Source organism: Phalacrocorax aristotelis, chromosome 3 (assembly GCF_949628215.1).
Source record: "Phalacrocorax aristotelis chromosome 3, bGulAri2.1, whole genome shotgun sequence".
NCBI lineage: Eukaryota > Metazoa > Chordata > Aves > Suliformes > Phalacrocoracidae > Phalacrocorax > Phalacrocorax aristotelis.
In genome coordinates, this window is record NC_134278.1 from 100,897,435 (window position 1) to 100,923,687 (window position 26,253).

The 26,253-nt window shown below is 38.2% G+C and overlaps 1 protein-coding gene across 6 annotated transcripts in view; it reads left to right on the top strand.

Moving 5' to 3' along the window:
- ENAH (ENAH actin regulator) overlaps nt 1-26,253 on the top strand; it is a 95,130-nt gene that overhangs the window by 62,388 nt on the left and 6,489 nt on the right. The window contains exons 5-12 of one of the 6 annotated variants that reach the window (XM_075088758.1): nt 13,603-13,913; nt 15,133-15,933; nt 17,717-18,024; nt 18,292-18,431; nt 18,838-18,892; nt 19,187-19,235; nt 20,505-20,571; nt 23,055-23,117. In XM_075088758.1, the coding sequence (XP_074944859.1) occupies nt 13,603-13,913; nt 15,133-15,933; nt 17,717-18,024; nt 18,292-18,431; nt 18,838-18,892; nt 19,187-19,235; nt 20,505-20,571; nt 23,055-23,117 (1,794 nt within the window). The remainder of the gene's footprint in view (nt 1-13,602; nt 13,914-15,132; nt 15,934-17,716; nt 18,025-18,291; nt 18,432-18,837; nt 18,893-19,186; nt 19,236-20,504; nt 20,572-23,054; nt 23,118-26,253) is intronic. The other 5 variants (XM_075088760.1, XM_075088762.1, XM_075088759.1 and 2 more) reach the window with 5 other exon arrangements.

Consider the following 26,253-nt stretch of genomic DNA (forward strand, 5'->3'; position numbering starts at 1 on the left):
CTTTCTCATTTGACCAGTGTACTCTACTTGTTTTCGTATAATGTAATGTCCTCTTGGTTTTGATTTGTTTTTCCCCTAAAAAAGGGTAGAGGACTGGAATGAGTGTTTGCTCATGTTGCTAGCCAGGTTGTCTGTGGAAAAATTATTGCCATTGTGTCATTAAGCCTAAGAACAACATGTAATTTCGTTAAAACATTTCACAAATGCTTCTCCAGTCTCTTTATTACTGTAACTATATGGTTATAATACAGTTCAATTAAGTCTGAGCTAGAACTTCTTTTCTGTAGTAACTGTCTTTCAGCTTTCAGACTGTAATAACAATAGACTTACTACCATAATGTAGCGAGTAGTGAATGGTTGGGAAGAAAAGGTTTAGGTATATATTACTTTTAATCTATCTGCAAGTGGCATTTCCAGTCACAGTAAAGGGTAAAGGCAGTGTGGGCAGAATTGAATTCTGTGGGGAGCAGTAAGACTACAGGGAATGCAAGAGAAGGGAATAAATGTTACTGCGTAGGAAGGAACATGGGGTTTGTGATGGATCAGTAGAAAGGCAGGCTTTGCTAAGTCTATTGCTCGTGAAATGAGTGTCTGTGGGGTGGGGGTTTTGTTTAAGATGTGGCTTGATAATAGTTGGTTTTAAGTGCTGGTCTCATATACCTCCCCTTAAGTGTACCTAGATTCAGTAGTGTTTGACTGACTCCCATGTTAAAGAAGATATTTGTTGAAATGATCCTAAGCCTGAGAGAGAATAACCTGCTTACACAAAAATTCAGATTGAAAAAGGGACACTGTGGAGGTCATGTAGTCCAACCCTCTGCTCAAAGCAGGACTAATTTCCAAGTTAAATTATGTGGCTTGTAGCTTCAGGGTTTTCTGAGGCACAAATAGAAACATTTCCTCAGAAATGTTTCGCCAGAGGAGTGGTCGGTGAAGAATGGCATATCAAAGAGAGCTCTTTTGCTGATCTGATGTTTTCCTTCGCTTTTGTAACCGGTGTTCAAGAATCTTGGGGAAATTGGGAGCTGAAAAATTAAATTAGAACGGTGCCAACAAAAGTGTATTATTTTGGTTCAAAGATTTTTCTCTATTTTAGAAAGGATTTAGATGCCTTACATTTTGAGTAAAAGTGCTAAAGTAGTAATACTACTTCGTTTGTTTTGCTGCAGATCTTGTTACTTGAATATTTGCATTGTTTGCTCTGCAGTGATTATAGTCTCTAAAGCCACTAGGACCAGATGTGCAATCTAAAACACTGAGGTTTTTGAGGCAAAGAGTACACATAAGGTGGTCAATGAAATAGTTTTTTTTTTTTTTTGGTGAATTGATAACTTTGTTACTTTCTTTTAAGAAACCATAACACATTGTGTATGCTTTCCCCATCAGGCAGTAGTTGAAGATAACTGTAATTTTCCTTAACTTGCACTCATTTAAGTACTGTAATAACAAGCTTTAAAACACTCCAGCTCCCATTTTCAATCCTCAAAAATGGAGGGATTTTTGTTATATGGGTCGTTTTTTCATTTTGTCAGAGCGGTAGTCAGGCAGTGTTTATAAATTCCATGGATTGTTTGATAATGAGCCAACTTCAGTTGGCATATGTATTTGTTAATAACCTCAGAGTTACTTAATGTCAAATACCATTTTAAAATATAAGGTTAGTTCATGGCGTGCCTCTGTGTGCTACTCGTGCATGTAAATTTACCTTCTCTTCCAGCCATGATAAATATATTGTCAGGGATATGAGTCACTGGGTTGGTATCTGATATGACACTTGGGAATTTAATGAGTTAATGTTCATAAATAACTTCAAAATCATCACTGCTTCATAAATAAAGAGACCAAGAACACCAGAAACAGAGAAGGTGTATAGATCGTAAGGAATAATGAAGGTATACAAGCCGCCTGTTGTCCTTCAGGGACGTAATGGACCAAAACTTGACCGGCTTCTCTCGTAAGTACTCAAAAATGTTAGAACTTCACATAAACACAACAGTGGAATATTAGGGGGTTTTGTAGTTGTTAAATACTTCGAGTTTGCTTACAGTTTTAGTTTCTATATATATATAGATATTTATATATATAGATCGGGGTGATACTATTAAAGAAAAATTGGTATGTGACTGCTAGAAAGGAGTAGCGTTATGGTGTGGGTTTTATAACATCTTTTGGAGGCTTCTTAGTTTTTGATAGTACAAGTTCAGAGGCTGACCAGGGTAGCAGTTTCTTATTTAGTGATAGAATTAAAGGAATGCTTTTTATTTTACAGATTAAAAGTAGATTTTGCTAATCTTAATTTTTTTAACTACTGTTAAATAATTTACAGGGGGGGAAAATTCGTAATTATTACATATACAATTCCTGAGCTGTTTTGAAAAGGTGTGGAAATACTGAAAGTAAAATAAATAAATAAATGAAAATCCCACAATATAGTAGTAATGTAGTTATGATAATTAAACGGAAGCGAAGTTTGCACATTGCTTTCTCTCCCTGGTAGCCTTGTTTCTACTGATTTCCCTCAAGCCCTTCCCTAGTTAGTGGCCAGATGTACTGTTTCCAGTTTTCCTTTGCTTTTTCAATTGTGCCATTTATCCAACAGCTTATTTTGAGGAAGTAGGATTTCTTTAAAGGTATATGGATTGATTTCTAACTAAGCAAACAGTTCTAATCTGTCATAGGCATATGTATATACTATTCATGTTATTTTTATATATAAGCTTTTTGGTTTAGGATATGAGCGGTCAGTAGAATACTGTCATGTGAATCTGTTCTGCGCTGTGCATGTTAGAAAATCTGCGGGAAGTTTTGCATCCTGGAGATGTGGTTTAGATGGAATCAAAGGGCGTTTTTTAATGCCTAAGCTAAAGGTTTCCAGCAGGTCAAAGTTACATCAGTGTAAACTTTTCAAGTTGAGCTTGTTGAGTTAGTTTCATGGGACAGCCTGCAGCCATTTGGATTTTTCCAGCCTCTGCATTGCGTAGTAGGACAGGAGACAAAAGGAGACAAAAGTAAAAAGATCCATCAGTCAGTGTTGTTTATCTCATCCTAAAGACTTCAGGTTTTTTTCTTTCCTTCCTTGCCTGCAGTGTTTCTGGAAAACAGAATTCTGGTATAATAATGGCTTTTTAAATTTTTATCTTTTTTTTAGTGCCCCTCACTTTCTTTCCATTCACAGTTTCTTCCCATGAACAATAAAGTTTTCCTTAGTTCTGTCAAGTCTAGCTTTCAGAGGCTTAATAACTGGCTTTATGGAGAGGTAATGGGTGCCGTCTGGTTACAGTACTGAATAGCTGTAGGTGTTGGGTAACATTGACATATTTAGCAGACTGAGAAGAGCAGTCTTTTGACTACATTGGCAAAATTGCTGCCTTAATTGCTGCAATTGAATATGGATGTTGCTTGAAGGATGGTTTTGACAAGTATCTTAGTTAACACTTTTAAAAATGTCTCTTAGAAATCTTACCCTTTCTGCAAAATTTCCAGTTCTGTGGGGTTTTTCTGTTTAATGCAAAACATGAAATTGGGATTAGAAACTGTTCTCAGTTTTTCCAGATTTTTGGTTATTGTGGTTACCTTCTATGAAATTAATTCTGTCCTGGCTGCGCTCACTACAATACCACTAAAGGAGTTGCCAATGGAGAATCTTATTTTTTTGTAAAATTTGATGTGCACAGATTACTTCTTGCAGCCTGGCTTCTGTCAGATATGTGAACTAAAGAACAATTGAACTTTGTAAGTTGAACAGATCAAGGTGAGAAGAACTAGGCTTGATGAGGTTTGATCACAGAGCGTCAATAGATCCCTTTCTCTATTGGAAATCCTGTATCTAATAACCTTTAAGTTTATAGCTGCCTCTTCATGTCTTTGTCGTCGTGGTTGATTACCAGTTTTTGCTCGACTGATAAAACCTAATTCTTTCTCTTATTTTCTTATTTCCAACTAATGTGGTTTGATCTTATAACATAAAAGCTTGTTGTTAGACCTTAAATTCCTTTTGATCAAGGAAATGAAAGCCTGTTAGTTTGACCTTGCTAATGTGAAAAGCTTTAGAAGTACTTTTGAAGAAAAGAATAATTAACCAGATAAAACAGCAGAGTAAACTGTACCCAGATAATATTTTCTTTTGCAAAAGAAGAAAGGCTGTTCATGTGGTATTCCTGGGCTTTAGTGAAGCATTTGACAGATACCAGGAGGGAAGTTCCTAGTTAAGGTAGAAGACAGTTGCTGTGGAAGTGTGAGGAGCATAAACAGGCAGTTCCTCTTGCATCATTGGGATTGGGAACAATCAAATTTTAGATTTTATATGGTGTTTTGCTGAACAAAATAAGTCCTTGCTGCTGATGCGAGTTGAGATATGTGAGTACAAAGGAGAAGAGGAGGAGTTAGATGATGTTGCAGGTTTTGATGATCAAAATGGAATGAGAAATAATAAGTAGCTGGTGTCTTGTTTTCAGACATTGGGGGGGGGGGGAGGACGGGACAAAGAAGACACACTGCAACCTGTCGACCAAATACTACTGTTTAGGCTGTATTAGTATATGTTAGTGAACAGGGAAAATCAGATTGACAGTGGAAGTGGTACATGCAACTGCTGATCAAGCACGGGAAAGCTGATAGAACATTGGAAACAGCTATAATGACCTCTAGATTTGCCTAGTGTTTCAAAATCATGTTGTAGGTAATCAATTAACATGCCTTTATAATTTTGTGTTAAATTAAGTGTAAAGTGTTCTTTGATACAAACTTAAAAACCACATAATTGAAACAGTCTCACCTTTCACTACTGTTTAAAGAACTTGAGGTCCAACACTGTTGAAACTATGTTGAAAACACAGTTGAACACACTGTTGAAATTTGTCAGCTCCAGAGCATATACATAAACTCAATTCACCAACCTCCTCCTGCCTTTGAACAGTCAGGCTTTGCAGATCATCTAAGTGTCTGTTTCATGCTCATTTTATCAAGTTGACTACCTCTGGTCTGTGTTTCTCTGAAACGATGTGCATATTCTCAGGTAGAAGCTGTCTGGACTGCCTAGCACTTGAAAAAAAGTAAAGCTAACTTGGTAGGAGTTTTGGTGAGAGCATATAGCAAGAGCTCAGTTCAGATGATGAAAAGCAAAGTTCATGTAACTGAGGGAGCTTGGGAAGATGTGAAGAGGTTAAATATTGATTTCTTCTGCTGAGATTTTGTTATTGTTGCACCAAGTGTACTTTTTATTCATGAAGACTCTCGGTCTCAGTGCAGGCTGCTTTTGTTTGACGGAAATTTGCTATCTGTATTAATACAATTTTCTCTTTGTAAATGAATTATGAAATTTGGGGGATAGTGTGTGTTCGTTCCATGGTATATAAGCAATAATGTGTAGGTCTTGAGAGACGTATTCAGTAGGTTTCTGTGACCATACAGGAGACCGAGCTCTGTGGTAAATGCTGAATTTTGGGATGATGAATAAATATTTAATATTAGAGGTGGGAGAGCAAATTTAATGTTGATATTAGAATAATAAAAACTGAATTAGTTCCTGGAAATTTGAAGGGCCATAGCAGACACATCTTTTCCTTCCTTTTCTGACCTGGTGCAGAAGGTTAGAGGATTAAGCTATTATATCAAAACTCAAACTAGCAGCTAAGTTCAAAACAATCAACATGTCCCTTTCTAACTTTTTTCCTATAAACTATTATAACAGTGACATAGTATGTTGACTGTGTCTAGTTAAATTGGTGTCCACAGAGTGCATGCAGTTACTTGCAGTGGCAAGGTAGCTGCTCTTCTGTAGGCGACAGCATGCTTCAGATGGAGCTGAGGTCACCCTGCATCTGGTGCTGGTGCCTCTAGCTCAGCTACGCACTGTGTAGCCTGTTTGCAGCCAGCTGCTCTGTTTGTTGCAGTGACTCAGTGGTGGGAGGAGGAGAGCCATCATGTGAGATGTATTCTAGTAGGTAGTGACTGTTAGATTAGATAATGGTATCTCTGCCCACATGCTGGGGCTTTCAGCATTTTAGAATAAAACTCCAAACATTACTGTCTTGTTTATTGCTCCGCAGATTGAGGCAGGGTTAGAGGAGTTGGTACAATAGCTCAGAGCCACCCTGAAAGCCTAGGCATATGGAGACTCCAGGGCTGGAGTACTACGGTGGTCTTCTCATAGTCCTAGTCATTGCAATGCAATTTTTAAATTGATAAATGTATTTTAATGGTTAAACATATTTTAATATTTATTTATTTGGTAAGTGTAAGCTTAATGGCCAGATCAGCAACACAGTTTGAACAGCCCCATTGGTTTGGATTAGTGAATCCAGGTTTAATTATGGTCGTTATTATATGCTTAACTTTAGAGCTTTGACATAGTAGTGTTTTATTCCTAGATTTCTTGTTTATGTTGGGTTATGAAATTTACTTTTTTTTTAACTAGTGAAGCACAGCATTAAAGATTCATGCAGGGTTGAATACTTTTGTTATAATCACATTTGGTTTCTTATACAGAATGTCTTAACTGTAACTTTCAGAATGGATAAAGTGCAGAATATATTACTGCAGTGTTTTAAGCTACCAATGGGCAACCTTCATGGTGCCTTTTGGGTGTCATCCTTGTGCCTGTTTTCCACTGCGCCACATTTGTTTTAGAATAGGTAACAGCACAAGCCAGACACTGTTCTTCAAAAAAAAGAAAAAAACCTGATGTGGGACACAAACCTGAGAATCTGTTTTATGATATTTTTTTTTAAAAGTCAACTTTCTTTTTAGTGGCTCAAGTGGTATTTTTTTTAATGTCGTCTTCAATACACTTAGCTTGTTTGTTTGGTCGTCGTCCCCTCCCCCAATCCTTGTTGTTGCTGTTGTATCTTTAAGCAGATGAAATGGGGAAAGTATTGCTATTGATCTTTGAGTGATTGGGTGCCCTGATTTGGCACAAAGTTATTCAGCCAAGAAGATCGGTGTGTTCATAAATGATGACTAACAGCTGTCAAATACTATGTATTATCTGCCTACAGCTGACCTCTTTATGCAGCAATTACTTCAGTCAGGTCTGTTCCTTAAGATACTTTGTTTTCTGCAGGCTTTGTATTGGATTTTTGTTTTCTACAGTGAGTTTTAAGATCAAATACTTCAAACCAGTTTCTGTTCATCTTGGAATGTCTATCAGCTCAGTGCCTGTTGAATTTGGCTGTGATACAAAGATGCTTCTGTCTGTACTATTCTTGGAAATACCTCTGTTTTTAATGTATCTGGCTTTGTGACAAGAAGCCTTTTGGGTTTGTGGCTGAATTCTCTTATTCAGGTTGATATATGGTCTTCTCAGTACGGTTTCCTGTCATCTTTTTAGGGGGGAAAAAAAAAAAAAAGGCTTGATCTCACGTCCAAGAGTAAAGCAAGCCAGTGTTTAAATTCTGAAGATTTATGTGAACATACAGAAAAACTTCCACCTGAGGAAACAAGGTGACCTGCCAGAGCAGACAGCTATTTGCTTTCACAAACTGTTTCAGCAATGGATTTGTTACATGTTGGTTGGGTTTTTTTCCCATCTTGGTGCCCTTGTGACAACAGCTCTGTTTTTTGACACAATAAAAGTTGCTTAATGCTGAGGCATACTTTCTATGGTGGAAGGACAGTCTTTGCATTTGCAGTAACTCTTCTGCAGATGACCAAGATATAGGCTTAAACATGAAAAGTGTTCCTGAGACAGGTTCTGCCTGGCTACTAAGTCTGCTTTTACACAGAATATTGTTTCACCAGTAAACATTGAAATTTCTTAATCAAGTTGAGATCTTTGTCTTCCCTTTAACCCATATGGCAATGGTCATATTTTAAGAAAATTGATTGAGGCTTCAATTCTTTTGAATGACTATGTTGAAGTCCTTAGCAAAGGGACCAAAGGATCGCTGTCAGTCATTCACTTCCAAGATGAGAAGCTAAAACAACCTTTCCCTGCCCCCCATCCCCCCCAGATTTAAAGGTATTGGATAATATTATTTTGGGATCGCTTTCTAGTTGCTGCATGCGGTGATCTGTTGAAAGTAGTGATGTTGCTAGTGAAAGGCATGATAGAAAGTGATCTTGGTGTACATGAGGTATTGGCTCATTTCATATAACATCAAGAGCTGAGATAGTAGCACTGCTTCTTAATTGTTATTCCCCTTTATGGGCTGATTCAGAAAAAACTAGAAAGGCTTTGCATGTACCTGGGTACAAACTAACAGCAGTTCTGTTTTGCAGTTGTCGTGTAGGAGAAATTCTAAGCACTTCGACCATTGTAAAATGTGTTTGGGTTTTTTTATAGCAGGGATGCAACAGTGTGTACTTAACTCTGCTCATTGCATTTTTCTCCTTGTGTTATTTCAAGAATGTAGCCAGGCTCCTGATTCTTGGCTGCCCAAAAAACTGGAGGATTAATGCTGATAGAGTTCAAAGTCACAAGTTAGTATTGTAAATATGATTCTTTCTTCATCCTCTGACTCTACCTCCTCATACCTCTTTAATTGGACAAAGGTATAAGGGCAAGAAGAAGAGATGAAATAACTTTAAAAGCTGTTGCAATATTAAAGTAAGTTAATTTAAAATAACAAAACAAAAAACCTACCAATACCCCAAAGTGAAGTTTCCTTGAGATGCTTTTGGCATGGAACTAGTTAACATCCAAAAAGAAACTTTCACGAGTAGAATGCATGATAAAGCTAGCAGCTCTTCTGAAATTCTGAAGTTGACTCTTTGAACCTAAAACCACATGTAACAGCATCTACGCTGGGTATGACTGATGTGCTGTTCAGTTTTCTATCACTGTCTCAACTATTCAATGTAAATGAGCTCTTAGATTCTCGTAATTCACACCTTTAAAATAATTAGAATCACTTTGCCTTTGCATAATTAGCATTTCACTATAAGAGAGGTTTCTGGGGCATTTTTAGTACCTCTTCACTTTTTTTTCAGAAGTTGTCCTGGTAGCTACTGTGCTTTCTGAAGCTGAAGGATTTTTCATGTATTGCTTTCACAATGTTCTTGAACGTTCCCATGCTTTAGATCTACCAAAGTCTTGTCGTTTCAGAAATGCTTTAATTGATGTGTAGTGACTCTTCTTAATCTACTAATGCTTTTGCATAATATAATTTTGATCTCTGACAATTTTAAAATAAAATTACATTATCTAATGCTAAGTAAACAAACCCAGGGTGGTTTAGTGCAAGCAAATTTACACACACCCTTTCTTTTTTTTTACTTAGCAAATGAGTTCTTAATCTTTTTAAGGTACAACTGTTACACTTGTTAAGCTGTAATTCTTTCTTAGTTAATTAAATTCATCCTTGCTCATTAAGTTGTGTTGAAGCAGCTTGATTCCATTGCTGGTGTACTGATCTTTTGACCTGCGTCACTTTTTGTTTTCTATCTGAAAGGTTTATTAAAATCATTAAAACTACTGTAAAAATGTAGTGGGTTGTGGTGTGTGGTTTGTTTTTTGTTTTGTGGTTTTGGTTTTGGGTTGGGTGTTTTTCTGGGTTTGTTGGTTTGGTTTTTCGCTTTTCCTTGTTGACAAAGGGATGCTTCAGCAATATATAATGAGAATCATTTAAACTTAAAATTATCCTCAAGTATGGTGTATTTCATCTCATATATCTTACTGCATGGGAATTTTACATAAGAGAGGAAACGTTTGCAAGGTATTTTGCTGCCCTCTCTTGGTAGAGCATTTGTATTGTAAGTAAAGTCGTCAACTTGTTCATAGTTTTTATTTGTAGGTTAAAAAAACACCTGGTTTTATTCCTTTATTTCCTGAAGAAATGGCAAATGAGGATCCTGTTACAAAAATAAAACATCAAACACTGAATCACTCAATACTTATTTAATTATGAGAACTTTATCATTTAGGTCCTGTGTAGGGGTTATCTCACTGCCATTTATCTATGTCTTAGTAGACAGCCAATACAGTTTGATAGTGTTGATTGATGACTGAAATATTTTTTTCTTCAGATAAAGGTTTAAGTGAATAAATGCTTAGGTACATTTTGTTATGGCACAAGGGCATTGTGTGTCTTCATAGCTCTCTGAAGAGAAGAAAATCCCCAGGTGAGCCTCAGGAACATGTACACACACATTAGGAGAACTAGTCAATCCCAAAGAAACTCTGATTTAGGCATACACCTTATGCTTTAGCTAAATTGCATGTAATATAGAGAGTATACATTTATATAGAGTCTTATCATCCATGTCTCCCTCCTCCCCTCCTTGTCTATAGTACCTACATAGACACACGTGGACATAACCCTCTCGATAGTTAGAAAAGCTTTAAATCAAAACGAACAAAAGTCCCCATCCTCCTGGGCCAGGGCAAATTCCTGGAATATTTTCCCCTGCTACTCTCCAATCCTCTGGGCATTTTTGGTTCAACAGCTTCTTGTGTATGATGCAATTTCTGTTTCCTAAATGACCTTCCATGTTGTTTTTCTTCTGTGGCCTTTTCCCTGCTCTTTCTTTGAGTCACTCTGGCAAGGAGTTCCACTGTTCATCTGCGTGACGTGCAGAGGTGCTCACTCTTTATCATTTTTACGTTTTTTTGAGCTTTGCTGTTATTAGTTGCACTGACTCTTTCCTCCCAGCGGTTGTATTAGGATGTTCTCATTGCTCAGGATGTTGCAGACCTCTGATTGTCTTCTCCAGAATGCAGAATTCCAGCCTCTTTAGTTATTTTTTCCATGGAGGCTGGTACTCTTGATCATAGTGTTGGTCCTCCTTGAACCTTTTCAGTTCTGCTGTTTTCTGCCTTTCAAGATGGGAGCAGAGATGCAGGGTTTGTGAAGCAGGATGATGATATTTTCTATACAGCTCTGTAATCCTTTCCTAATATGAAGTACCTGGCTTATGTTTTTGAACAGAACACACCATGAATGGATGTTGTCATAGAACTGTCTGTCATAACCCTAATATCTCACTCCTGAGTGAACCTGTAGTCTGGCATTTTATGTATGAATTTAGCAGATTTCCCCTCTCCCCTGCATCACTTCAGTTATATCTAAGTTTTATTTTCTAATTTTATTGCCAGTTACTTGGAATTAGAATATCAGTAATTCTTTATAATCAATCATCATCCTTGCTATCCTAAATAATATTAAGGAGCTTAGTCAAGAGCACCTCACTGTTTCTTTTCCAGGTTGCTTTTGAAAATATTAAATAGCACAGCTGTCACCATGGCTTATTGCAGAACTGCCTCGGTGACACTGCTCTTATGGGAGGTGTGACCTATACTGAGGTTCTCTTTCTGTAACAAAATGGAGAACTTAAAAGAATTTAAATATCTGGCAGCTGCTAGATGTGTTATTAAACCCAGTGAATTGGTACCTTTTAGTTTTATAAACTAAATGTAACATGAAATGCTTAGAACTTCAAATGCCGTATCTACATTTTAGTTTTAGGATTAACAGTGTGTAAATTTCTGGGTATGCTAGTGTCTGGCAGATAAATGAAAAAGAATGAACAAAACAAACAAAAGCTGCTTTGGAGTCTATAAATGTTGACTCCCGCTCTGAATAGCCTTTTCGCTACAAACATCTGTGCATCCAGCTCTCCTTTACAAAACGAGAGCCTAAGAAGTCCATGCTGAAGTTATCCATGATGTAAACCTGCTTTTCTCTAAAAACAGATTTTATCTGAGGGAAGAAGAGCACATAATAAAACTGGTTTTGTACAATACAGAGCAAGAAAAAATGTAATACCAAAAGTATTTTTAATATCCCTTTTGGAGCTTAAATTTCTGTGGTTTATATTATCTTGATATTTTGTAGGAATCCTCTGCTGGTTCCAAATATGTAGCAGTGAATTACCAGACTTTTTGGTGGACTTCAGAGGGTAAAAATCAAACGTTTAACAAGCTGAGTTGCAGCCCTGGTTTCTTAATGACTGCTGTTACAAGTTTGTAATGTAGGAGAGCAGGAGCTGGTAGCAGAACTGATATAGAACTATTTTGCAGCTTCTGAGGATGTTGGGTAACAAATTCAGTAGGGAAAAGTCCTTTTGCTGTACATAACTGGAACTTAATTGCTTATAACGATTACAAAATTTCAATATTTTACAGGCCTTTTTGTTTTTTAACAGAAAAACATTTTTCTGAAAGAGGATGGACTTCAATAGTAACAGTGTATGAGCTGGAGTTTCCATTCTGCCAGTATTTTCCAAGCATGAGTAGGAATGAAATAGCTGAAGTTCCCTTCATTTTCAGGTTTCAGTTTTACATGGCTCTAAGTGTATAGTATAGAATTACTAATGACCTTTCCAAATAAGATTGCCCAGTGCCAGTCTATAGAAAACACATCTCTATTAGCTTAAGGTGTCAAAATTTAGGTCTCCTTTTTGCCTGATATTTAAAAGCTGCCTGTGCTTTGTATTTAGTGAGAAGCTATCTTCACTTGGCATCTGCAGCATGGCGGAAAAAATCGTTGTGTGCTTTATATATAAGTAGTTATCTTTAAATGTCATGATTTTGTTTTGAAAGTAAGAATTCAAGTAGAGGATGATGACTAACAACATTTTCAGTGATATGTATACTGACAGGAATGTACTGGCCGCAGCTTTGAGGAGGATATATGCCTAATTTTTGTTTTAGTAGTGAGTTACCCCAAGAAATGAAAAAGTTTTGAAAAATCAAAAAGCTATATTTTAGCCAACTAGAAACTACCTTTTTCCTAATATAGTTAAAAAAAAAAAACAACCCACTAAATAAAGAAAATATAAGACAAGTTGAAGAAAAAAGCAGAAGGGTTGTTTACAGCTTTTCCCACTGTATTTTTGCAGGAAAAGTCCTATTATTTTTCAGCAAACCTAGTGGCTTTGGCAGCAAATCTTCATGATTCCTCCTTACCCTTAGGAAGGTCTTTGTACTTCCTCTGCCTGGCTTTTACTTGTTTTCCTCCTTTCCACATCTTCTACCTCTCTGCTTTCCTTTGCAAAGACTCCCATGAGCTGGAACCCCTGCCAGCTCCCTGCAGTGTTTCCCTGGCTGCTGCACCATGTGTTTTTTTTCTGACCACGTCCAGTATTCCCCTGCCTTCAGGGTGTTCTCGTTGTGATGCCAGTTAAGTTGTATGTGTGTGTAGTAGTGTGCAGGTGGAGAGGGACATGTATATATTTTGATGCTCCTGTACAATTTGGATAAATAGTAGCTGACTAGTTTATCTGAAAAACGTAACTTGTTTGGGGGTGGGGTTTTTTTGATGAGTATTTGTGCTACTGCTATTTCACTGTACTTTTTATTCACTGCTTCGAGTATAAAATACCATGCAAAGAACAAATGTAATTCCATATCCCAAACTGGGAAGACTGCATCAGTTAGTAAATTACCACAATAGCTTTCTACTCTTACCTCTTGAAAGCTGTCTCTCCAAATGTTAAGAGGAAATTGGATATATGATTCATTTTACTGTAAGCATAAAACAACTATTATCCAGCTCAGGAAATAACATGTAGAATTAAGAATTTTATGTAGGTACAAATGCTGTGCTTTTGTTTTCACTGGTGCAAAGATTGTTGATTAATTTCTCTCTTGTCCTCTAAGAGTTGCTTGATATTTTCCTTTTTTTGCTTTGCAGCTTAGTCTTTTTTCTTTTTTCATTACTGCAGACAGTTGCAAGAGCAACAGAGGCAGAAGGAGCTGGAACGGGAGAGGCTGGATCGTGAACGAATGGAACGGGAGAGGCTGGAAAGAGAGAGGCTAGAAAGGGAACGACTTGAAAGAGAGCGCCTAGAACAGGAGCAACTGGAGAGAGAACGGCAAGAAAGGGAACGGCAAGAACGCCTAGAAAGGGAGAGACAAGAGAAGGAGAGGCAGGATCGAGAGAGACTTGAACGGGAAAGGCAAGAAAGAGAACGGCAAGAACAGTTGGAAAGGGAACAACTGGAATGGGAAAGAGAGAGAAGAATTTCAAATGCTGGTAAGAATTTCAAAACTGAGTGTGTTCAAGTACCAGACTACTCTATGTTTTGGGGTGGTGGAGTGAGAGAGAAGCAACAAAAGGCAATGAGTACAGTTGTGCAACAACAGTCAGTGTTTCAGGCTTCTATTTGCTGGAATTGCTTCCTTTTTTTATGGCAAGAAGTCCAAGATCTTTGACTTCCCTGTCATAATTTTCCATTAACTGAAATAAATTTTTTGCACTATTTGCTCACTCCATCGCTGTACTCTCTGATTGCTTGAAGAACTTGAATCATGTTGGGACACCTCCAACACTGGTTAAAGTATGATGAGTTAAAATTTCTAAATACCTTATCATTGTCTGCTCTGTTAAACGAATTGTATTCTCATTACATAATTGGGGAGAGGGGAACCCAGACATATCAGGCTGTGTGTTTTAATTTAGAAGGTATGTACCTACATAAGGCAAAGTAATAGTGTGAGAAATGCCTTTTCAGTATGAAGTCTTGCTTAATTTATCATTGTAGTAACATTTCAGTTAAATGTATTGTATGTATTTGTAGATAAGATAATGCACTGCCTGCGGAAATGTATCCAGCGATAACTGAAAGCTTTCTCATTTTGGTAATATAATGGAACATTTGTCAAGCACTTGGTTGTTCTTTAGTAACAAACTCAATTTATGTAAGAAATCAGCTTATGGTAAAAGTCGAAGAATACTATGTAAGAGCTAGTCACTTTAGAGCAGAGAATTTTCTTGGTAGTTTTATTCCCAGCATTTTCAAGTTTGCGATGGAGCTTTTTCTGGGGAAGAGAAAGATGATACTTACCTGCTGCCTATGGTATGAGTTTTGATAGTGGAGTTGTAACAAATGTTAAGATCACTACACTTGCTTGCACTTTGCAACCAAACAAGAAGATAAAAGCTGATAAAAGAATCATTAATCAACCCTGTATCTAATTCGTCTCACAGATGAGATTTGAGGAAACTTCCTCTAGAACATACTTGTAAATTCAAATGTTGGCACAAAAATAGTTGGTAAAATTTAAAAGCAGCTGTTGAGTATATGTAAAACTTTCCTAACAGTATTTTCACTTGTGCCTAATCCTCTGGTACTAACTGTAGTCTACATTTATACATTTTGTTTGAATGCTGGTTTTGTTGCTTCATTAGCTCCCTTTTTCTCTTTCTCCTTTTTTTATCCTGCCTTTGCTGCTGCTTTCCATCTTCTGTCCAGCTCCATCTTTCGACAACTCCCCGTATAGCACTCCACTTCCTGAATACTCCAGTTGCCAGCCTCCTTCAGCACCTCCTCCATCATATGCAAAAGCAGTCTCAGCACCAATGTCAGAGGCCACACCGGAGTATGCTGTAGTGACTTCTGCACCACCGACTTCCACTCCCCCTACACCGCCTCTAAGGCACTCTGCATCACGTTTTGCTACATCTTTAGGCTCAGCTTTCCACCCTGTACTCCCCCATTATGCTACAGTTCCTCGTCCACTGAACAAAAGTTCTCGGCCCCCTTCTCCTGTCAATGCCCCAGCGACTTTGCCTCCAAATACAAAGCCCGTTGCCTGGTCTGCGCCCAGTTTTGCTCCCCTTCCCCCATCTCCTCCAGTAATGATAAGCAGTCCACCAGGCAAAGCTACTGGTCCGAGACCTGTCCTCCCAGTGTCAACTTCTAATCCAGTGACCCAAATGTCCACGTCTCCCACGGCTCCTAATGGGCTTCCTGAAAACTTGGCTTATCCAGTTCCTTCACCTTCTACCTCAGGTCCAACTCCGCCTCCGCCACCTCCTCCCCCACCACTGCCTTCCTTTCCGCCTCTGTCACTCTCTGGACCTCAAGCTTCTCCTTCTCCCAACTCCCCGAATGCCTCGACTCCCTCATCCAAGCCTAGTGTTCTCCCTTCTCCCTCTGCAGCTACCCCTGCCTCTGTTGAGAACTCTCTAAACTCTGTGCTGGGAGACTCCTCTGCTTCTGAGCCAGTCTTGCAGGCAGCCTCTCAGCCGATTGAACCTACGACCCAGCAGGGTAAGGCTTTCTGTTATTGCTACTAATGCACTAATCAGGAATGCAGTCAAAACCAATTGGTATCAAAGCCCATAACTGCCCTGAAGAATTAACACAATGCTTCCAGAGATGCAGTGATCTTAATACCACAACGAAATACCGTTTGGAAAACTGGGGTAAGGGAAACTTTAAAGCTCCACAGAGAAGAGCCAGTGTTCTGTGGCCTGTCATAAGTAAAATTCTGTTTTCTTAAGCTCTCACCTGTTGAGAACAGAGCTTGTCAAACACTTGCTTGGTAAACCTTGCACTGTTAGTTTATTTGGAACATGGTGTTAACAGGCAGCATCATTAGTTTCCTGATGGCAGCCAACATGGAAAAACATATGTGTGGCTTTGGACATATGAATGACCTTCAGTGAGGAATAGCCTGAACTGTTTTGATACCCTGCATAGTTTCAAATTTAGTATGTAACACCTACAGCATTTCTTTCTGGACAGCAGTCCTATTTTGATATATGGCCATACGTGTGCATATATTCTACTAGTGTAGCTAAAAAGGCTTTAGAAAAAAGTTTGGTTAAGCAGGTGACAGCCTTAATGGACGCTCTACTAAAATGATAGAAATGTGTTTTACATAGATGTAAACGTCTCTATTAAGCTTTTAAGCTTTAACCCTGCTTTTATATTGATTTAATAGATTTAGGTCTTTGTATAAAGTCTGCAGTAGCTCAGGTAAAGGTGTGGGCAGAGAGGCTCCTGGGGGCAAGTAGACTGTGGCTTCATCAACACAAGCCATGTGGAGTAGATCCTGTTTATACCATACTCTTGTCTTAAATGAAGGCGCGAGCTACACTGTGCTGGGATGGAAACAGGGTGAATGGCCTCACTTGTAGGATGGGAAAAAAGCATGTACCTGAGTGGTGAATGAGGCCAAGAGAGTTTAAAAGGCTTTTAAAGTTACACAGTGAAGGAAATCAGGAAGACCTGTGTGTGAAATTCCTGCCTGGAGAGATTGCTTGAGGTGGTTGTGCAGTATTTTTAGTACCTTATGGTGGTTTGGGTGAGGCAGGGGGAGGATGTGTGGGGCTGTTTTCCTAGTCACAATTTCTTAAAATGTTCCTGTAATAATAACACAGTAATTCTCAGAATATTCTTTCTTCAAAACACATTTTGTATTGCATATTAATGTGAATTTAAAGCATTAAAGATAGGTAGATAAAAAACTAAAGAGCTTGTTCCCATCAGCTTAAAACATCAGTCTTCTAACTCACTAATTAGTGTTTGTATTAGAGTATTAAAATTGATTCCTGGAATGTTTTTTAGAGGAAATATTTTTATGCAGCTTATAAATCAGCGTTGGAACTCTGAAACAGTTTGAGGGTTCAGATGTTTGGGTGGTGTGTTAAATGCTCGTTAGTACGATGAGAAGTCACTCTGTGGTTAGCACCATTTGGACAAACAGTATTGTTCCTATGTGGCCTTACTTAACTCTCTTCTAAAAAGCTTTGCCTGTTTCTCAGTGTAAGATTCTTCTTGGTTGCAGCACAGAACCTGACTGGAGGGGTTTTGTATGTAAAAGTCTCAGAAACTATCTGATCTCTTACAGAGTACTACGTAATGTTTTTAGTATGTTTAATAAGAATGCTTTTCTCCTGAAACTTGCAGTGTTTTCTTGCCTGTGAAAAGGACCCTTACCAGTATTAATGTCTCATACACTGAGCAAATGAACCAGTATTTTAATGGCCATAAGATCTTTCTTTTCTAAATCCTTAATACAGCCTATTTGTTTTCTCTTTGATACTAGGTGTTGTCCAAGGACCACCTGCACCTCCTCCCCCACCTCCCCTACCCCCTGGCCCAGCTCAGTCTTCAGTAGCAGCCCCACCTCCTCCTGGCCCACCACCACCACCTCCACTTCCACCATCAGGGCCTCCACCGCCGCCACCACCGCCTCCTCCACTTCCTAGCCAAGTTCCTCCTGTTCCCCTTCCACCTCCTGCTCCCCCCCTCCCTGCCTCTGGATTTTCAGTGGGATTCGTGTCTGAAGAAAATCGCCCTTTAACTGGACTAGCAGCTGCACTTGCTGGAGCCAAACTTAGGAAAGTCTCGCGGGTAAATGCAACTCTTGTTTCTTTTTCCAATTCCTGTCTCTAAATCCTGTCTTCCTGAACTGGTTGTATTTTTTGTTCAAGATTAATAGCAGTATCAAGACTTTTGTAGTCGGCTTAATTCATTATTAGGAAAGTGTTAACAGGATGTACTACCAGCCCATCACACTCCTTATACAATTGTTACTTTCTCGTCTGTGAATTTTGTTTCTTTCATTAAGTCGGCTATCATTTTGTTGGCACATCTACTGTTATTTTGTGTATTATGAAGGGTGAAGACTCCTCCAGTTCGAGTGGAGGAGGAGGAGGCGGCTCTGCTTCATCTAAAACAGACAGTGGCCGTGGAAATGGACCACTTCCTTTGGGAGGCAGTGGGTTGATGGAAGAAATGAGCGCCCTGCTGGCCAGGAGGTAAGGAGCTGTTCCTTGCTCTAGCTGCTTGGTCATCACAGAAGTAGGATTTTGGGTGCCTGTTTTCAGCTGGTTAAGGGTCAAATAAACATCGGCTTGCTTTTGTGGTTGCTTTGTGAAGTTGATAACATTTTGGAATAGCCATTTTTACTCGAGTGTAATTGAGTACTTCTGTGTAAGTCTTTGTGCAGCAGTAAGAGAGGGGATACAGACTTCAAGAGGAGAAAGAATTGCACAGTTGCTTTGGCAGGAGGGCTTTGTCCTTGAAAGTATTTTGGAAGTACTTTTTTAAACACCAATGTTCAATTATCTAGCTATCAACCTGTATATGTCTTTAATTACACTAAGCTATATTCTTCCATCTTAAAGCCATGACGATCTTGGTGACTTTTGTCTCTGCTTATAGGAGAAGAATTGCTGAAAAGGGATCAACAGAACCAGAGCAGAAAGAAGATAAAACTGTGAGTTGAGAAATTTGATCTACTTCACATTATTCAATACTAGATTATGAGAAAGATTCTAATGGTGTACATGAGAGATTATTTATACTTGTACACATAATCACTATTGTGAAGTGCATAGTGCTTGCACGTTTTCTACATACAATTGAGCAGAACCATCTATACAAAAAGTGAAATAAATATTTGAACAGTGAGATTAATCTGTTAGATTCACAGGAGTCAAAGGTGGTTGTTTTTTTTTCTTTCTCTCTTCCTTCTCCCTCCCCTTCTCCCCCTCTCCTACCTTTTAATCAGGAAGAATCAGAGTCTTCAACTTCTAAGGTTTCTTCAACAAGCACACCTGGTAAGTAACACAGGTTTGTGAACTTTGTGACTCTACAATGCTAAATCCTAATGACAAATATCAGTCAGCTGTGCTGAATTTTGGAGCCTGCTGCTTCTCCCATGATTACAGCCTGGTACTTTGCTATAGAATGGGTCCTGGTTCAGAAGTGTTTCAGAAGAGTACAGGTAAAAAGGAGATCCACTGGAATGCTGAGCTTTGTATAGGGTCCTCCTGTGTTGAACCTATGGGGCTGGTGCACAGAAAGCAGTTGGCAGTGAATGTGAAAACAAGTTGTTTCAGTCATTGCAGGGCACAAGTTGGGACAGCAGTTTGTTTCCTTCAAGACAGACATACAAGACTATCAGTGTGAGAAACAGTTGCCACTTCCAGGTACTTTAGTAAAGATTCCCACATGCAAGTGTCCTTTCCTTTACAGAAGGAAAATGACTGGGTGATGAATATACCAGTCTTCAGTATGCTCTAACTTTCTCTGTTGATTGTTTGCCCATGTGTATACTTCTTTACTAGATGATTCAGCCACTGGACAGTGTGCAGGCCTTAATACTAAAAACCACTGCTGTAGGGTGAACAGAACCCAGGTGGCCACTGGCTGTGGAATAAAAAGGAGAGCCAGGAGCTAAGTGTGTCTGGATGGAAATAACTGGAAAACTGTTAGTATTGAGATACAGCCAGCCAGTAGTCTAAAGAAATTAGACTGCAAGGCAATAAATGACTTTATACAACTCAAGGTTTTAATTCTCTTTTTTTTCTCCCCTTAGTTTAGGGGTTCTAGGTAGGAGTGAATTCTAGGTTATCCCTACAATTGCTTCATTGAAATTGACACTAAATTAGTTTTATATAATTAATTAACAGCTTGGGACAACTCCTTTAACTTAAAAACACCTTCCCCCAGTATTTGAAGCTGACTATTTGGTTACAGTTCCAGAATTTCGTGTCTTACAACTGAAGCAATAAAATACATTAAAGTATAGGCAGACCGTCTCCTAGTTGGATTAAGAATCAAATGTTATTTACAGTGTCTAGAAGAAAAGTGAGACTTGAAGATGCTATCACAATATAAATGGTAGTATGACTAAAAGTAGATTAATACAACAGGAGGTAACTATTAAGTTAAGTGAAAGCATTAATATCATGTAGTGAAAAACATCGCCAAACCCAAAACCAAAAAAAGGCTGACTTAAGTTGCCAGATATGTGAAGTTTCTTCATGTAAATTACACAACAAATAGAAAGAGACAGTTTTTAATCTTCTCTTTATGTTTTCCAGAACTAACAAGAAAGCCTTGGGAAAGAACAAATACAGTGAATGGAAGCAAGTCACCTGTTATCTCCAGGTACTCCCTTTTGTACCAGCTGTCTTTTTATGTTTGCTGTTATTGCTCATGGTGCCGAAGACACTGGAATAAAATAGCAAAAATCACCTTAATAGTATTAAAAGTAAAATGCATGGGTTTAAAATTCCTGCTCTGGAACTACTTTGGCAGCCTTAATTAAGAATGAAGAGCTGCTTTTGGAGAATGCTAGTAAGTGAAATTTTTTATAGTAAAGTCAAAAGTAAAACCCAAAAAGATTCCTTAACAGTTACTGGTGTATAACTTCAATTATTAGGGTGTATGTTTGCCTACAGCAATGATTAATTGTTTCTATTTCTTTAAAATTTAAATTCTGAAATTCCCTGCAAGGTGAAACCAAATTCAGTGCGTGGTTCATATGTTCAGTAGTAAATCTACTGAATAGTTTTTCTCCTTTCTATTTCTGTGCTAGCCATAGGATGGTTATTTAGATATTTAAGCCATTTTGGTAAGATTTGCTTCTGTGACAATTTTCAGTTGCTGCTGTCTCGTAACCAATCCAAGGAAGTCCATCCTAAAGCAGCGTAGAAATAGAATACATCCTTCAGTGCATTAACCAATCTTTCGTAACTTGTCAGCTGGAACTTTGGTAGGCAGTGGACATTTCAGTACACATTTCAGTAATGCAAAAATGTCTGCGTTAGCTTTTTTTTTTAGGTGTATTAATTGTCATTTACATCAAGCAGAAGGCTTTTGTGGTTAATTTTAGAACTCCTGTATATTCTGTGTACAGAGGTTAACGGGTTCTGACCTGTGATAATGTGATAGTTATCTGAATTTCCTGAGAGGAGAAAAAAAAAACAAAAGAACATGCTAAACTTGAGAATGCTGTGTTTGAAATTACTTCAATTCTTCTTAAAATTCCGGCCTGTTGGAAAGAGCTATGCAAGATTCTGCGATTAGAGAAGAAAAGCCAGTTATTCTCTCACTGGCATTACTTGTGGTTGAGGTTGCCATCAAGGTTTTCAGTTCTAAAACGCAGGACTGAACACACTTAGCCTATATCAGTATCCTTGTCTGTCTTTCAGAAATAACTAAGTCCAGGAGCTTAAAATGTCTGCAGCCTTGATTCTGGTCACTTGCTTTTTCTTTCGTCAAAAAGCAGGTGACATTGGTGGTGATGTCCTCTCTGCTACACTGTCAGTGTAACAAAATACTGCTTAACCTTTAGCCTTGACTTCTCCCTACCTTCTTCCCCCTTATCCCCCAGTAGGTCTTACCTGCTTTAACCAAGGTCTCTTTTTCCAAGCAGGCCGAGGCATCAGTACATAGCATTGAGGGGGAACTGGTCACAGAAATAATTTGTGTAAGGAGTCGTGAAGAGCGTTTTAGATTTCATATTGTTTAGGACAGTTGCTGACCTGGCCCTTTGGCTATAGATACCCTATGGATAAGCAATAAAAGAAAGGAAAGTGAAGGGATTAATAACTAGAGCAACCCTCCATATAGACTCCTTTGGGGAGTCTGGGGTGTCCTTAAGTCTTCATTCTACCTGTCTTTACAGCCATAGCTTCTTGTAAACTGTTTTATGCCTCCTGTTTCACTGATCTTGTTTCCACTAGTGAAATTCAGAGGTTACTGAGGTCTGTTTAAAAATGTTTTCTGACCTAGAGGAGTACAGGAGTACAGAGGAGTTCTGAGACTTGAGATGTACTGAGAAAAATCTCTCCATCTGGCTTTCGTCTTCAGTCATCCAATGGAAAACATTGATAGAATTCAGATTGATGAGAGCCTCACTGGGTGTATACTCTAGGAGTACTTCAAAAACAAGAATTCCACATTTATCGAATGTCAGTATTATTTTCTAGTGCTGACATAACCTGCTGGAAGGTACCATAGCATATATTTTAAGACCACTGGTACAGTTTTCTAGTCAGTGTTGGCAGCTTGTCCTGCCAGGTTGAGGAATGTTTCACAGACCGAGAAAGAAAAGGTATTAGTAGAAGTGCCTCTTGAATATCCTTGCATTTTTCTTAATTCTCTACACTTGCCAAGTCTATCTCAGCAAGCAGCTTTTTAAAGTAACTTTCTTTGAGTGAGTTAGTCAAAGGGTGCTGCTATTTGAAAGTCTAATACTGTGCTTGCCAAAAGGGGATATCTTTCACCTGGTAAGGCTTGAGAACCTGCTTCTGACCTCTACAGAGAGGTTATGAGTCATTTACGGGGATTAAACAAAGCATACTGACAAGTAAGCTTCCAAACAGGTAGAGAGTGAAGAAGTTGTTATTTAAATGAATGTTCTAAGTATTTTAAAATAACTAGTGTCCTGTTTAAAATCAGGCCTTTTTTGTTTGTTTGTAGCAGACTTTGAAAAGACTTAAGCTATGTCCTTTAGTATTTCCTGAAACATTCGAACAGAACTCTTGCAACACAACTAGTGAAATTCCATGGTATTTAAGGTGCTAAAACTGAACAAAATTAAGACCTGTTATAGCTTGTTAAGGTAGTGTTTCTCCCCTTCATAGACGGGAATCTCCGTGGAAAAATCTGCTTGCTTCTGAAAACAGGTTCTATGATTCATTAAACAGGTATCATCCTGTTGGGATTTGAGACTTTGTAATAATGATTTTGACCAATTCAGGGGTTGGACTTTTTCTACGTGGATTGGTAATCACCACACGCACCACCAGGTTCCTCTTCGTGGTGCTTGTCCAGTTGAGCCCATTTTGGACTGGTTGAAAGCAGATGGTGTCAAAGGCAAATTGAGATGAAGCTAGAACTAGCTAGAACTAGAAGAACTAGCTATGAATTCATATTAAATACTGGTTTTCTGGCAGTTGCCACCTGCAAAGGTATAAACTCCTGTGGGGTATGCCAGGACTTAGTGAACCATTTGCAGTATTTTGAGAAGCAGGTTTTTGAAAATTTAAGTTTAGATACACAGGAATGGCAATTAATTTTCCAGGTGAGTTTTCACATCTGCTTTTCACAAATTAAGTAAAGATAACAAATAGATTTTGCCTGACTTGAACATCAGAAAGGAAAAAAGAAAAAGGACTTGTCAAACATAAATTAATGTTTCTGTTGGGAACATACTCACAAGTTAGAATTAACATTGTAGGTATTTTAAGCTGTAGATCTCAGTTTTGCTCTCTGTAGTGGTAGTCATAAAATACTGACATTGAAAGCCTTCAGGTTTTAAGAGCTTTCCACAGGAAAATGTGTTACAGGGCCCCTCAGAATTACTGAGTCAAATTCCAGCTTTGTTTTTCATGAAGGCATTCATTGTGGTGACTACTTAATCTTTTGTATGAAAAGTTCCCCTTTTAGCTACTTATCTTGGGTGGGGTATTCTGCATGTTGGCATGAATAAAATCTTTATCTTGCATGCTTGATTTTAAGGTGTTTTAGGGACTATCAAGGTTGCCTCACTGTCCTGTTAGGCAATGCTATGAAAAACCACACGGGAGAGCTCTTTAGTCATTTTAGGATTGAATGGTTGGGATATTTTGTTCACTAAATTTCAATGGCAACTGCATTCACCATTAATCTTTCTTCTGAGCAAGTTGAAGGAGGAGAAATAGGATAATTTTGGGGGGAAGACAGCTAGATTTGCCTGAGGCTAGAAATTATCTAGTTTACAAATTACGGTCTTTCATCTTTGAATGAAGAATGTCCTGCATTTCGGAAAGCAAAAACGGAACACATTCTTACGACTGAATGGTAGAGTTTATAAAGAGGCTTTCCTCTTGAGATTTTTGACAGATAGCAGGAGTATATCATGTATGATTGCTAGAGCTGTCTTTTTATTCTAAAGATCTGAAGCAAAAGGAACATTAAGTGGTCTGTCTGTGGAGAGCTCTAAAGTTGTCTTAAGAAAATATTGAATTCATAAGTAATTTTATTGAAATATTAAAGTATATTCTTGTTTGGGTTCTTCCATTAAGGCAGGTAGTAGGTGCCTGTTATCAATTGCCAGGAACTGCATTTCAAAGGACGCTGATTCTTTTTTCATTCATGTTGGATAAATGCTGTAACACCGTAGTGTATGGGCACAAAGCAATAGTCAATGGAAATGGTCAGAAACTATATATGGAGAATCTGAAAAATTCCTGCTATTCTGCTTGGAGTAAGTCAGTGTTCACAGTTTGAGGTGGAAACTGCAAGTAACACTCTAAATATCAGATAAGTGATGGAGCAGCAATTGCCAAAGATCTCATCCTGATGAAAGTTTCTGAGCAAGGAATTATTTCATAATGAACTAAGCACTGTCAATATCTAAAGAGTTTTGTAAAAGATCCTAAACTGTGGTTTCTCTTCATAGCATTAGCGCACACTGTAGATTTTCTGGTGGTTGTAAGGTGAATTCTTTTTTCCAGCTTCTTCCACTATCAAGTTATTGAATATCTCATCTTCTGTCTTAACTTGGTGGATCATGTATTTCATTTCGGTGTGTTTCAGGCAGTAACAGTTCTAGCGATTTCTCTCTTGGAACTTATGTTTAAACAGCTGTAGACTTACATCTAAACAGCTGTAGCAATTGAGTATTGTGATCCCAGGTGAAGAACTGAGCTGTTTTAACAACACAGGATGTTCCTGCTCCTCTCTGCTTTGATGAAAAGTCCAGCAGCAAAGGGAGAGTTAATACAATCCCTTTTGCTGACTCTGTTTTGCGTGGTTAACTGCTGGCAGTTTTTGTCTAAATGGGTGCTACTAGGCTTGACATAAATAACTTGTCAGTGCACAGAAATAATCATGAAGCATTAAAAAAAATTGTCGAGAGGTTTCTACCACCTACACTGGAGTTATTGCCTTTTGAAAAGATGAATGGGCTTGGGTATACCAATTTAAAATGTCCTGTCACCAGAATTACTTGGTAGCTATGAATGTGTATGAAGGTTTTTATGAATTTTTTTTAATGTCCCAGGCTCTTCAATGACACAGGCGTGCCCTGTTACAGATTAGGGGGAGGAAAAATAGGTGACTCTCCTGTCCCATGTTGTTTCTTAACATTTTTGACACTGGGAACCTGCAGGAGGTAAAAATGTCTGCTGGAGAGCACAACCTGAGAAAGTTTCTTTAATATCAAAATGATATTTTAGTCTGCATGCCCTTTTCTGTTGGAAGTTGCATTTTGAGTGTTTTCCTTCAGTTAGAAAATAAGAAAGAAGTCCTGTCAGGTTATAAAAGTCATCAAGACAATCCAGTATGAGGCTTGTTCTGCTCGTACTGAACAGAAGCAGTGTAATCAGACAATTTCTTCATGGATGAACTGCTGTCTTGTAAGGGAAGATGCATGAAAGCTGAAAGTAGTGGTTTTGTAAAAACAAAAAAATATAGAGAGGTTCATTATTCTTTTTCTTCTGAGTGAGAACACAGCAACACAGCTTTTTTTTTTGTTAGCTAAATTAAAAATACATAAATAAATGGAAAAAATAAAGTAATGGATGTACTGCTTGTGTCCCTCACACATTCTGCTTTATTCTGAAAAAAAGGTTTTATATGTGTGCTTGAGGGAAGATAAAGAGCAGAACTGTGCCTTTCCTGCTAGTTTGTCCTTTTTTTTTGTTCCTGGACACCTTCCATTTTAATAAATAAAGCAGCACCTTCAGGTAATGAATCCAGAAAAATGCAGTATTTAATGAGTTCATCCTATATAGGAATTTTGAACTGACACTGAAGTTTAGGCCAGGCTTTCTTGTTCAGTGATGCCACTTGCAAGGA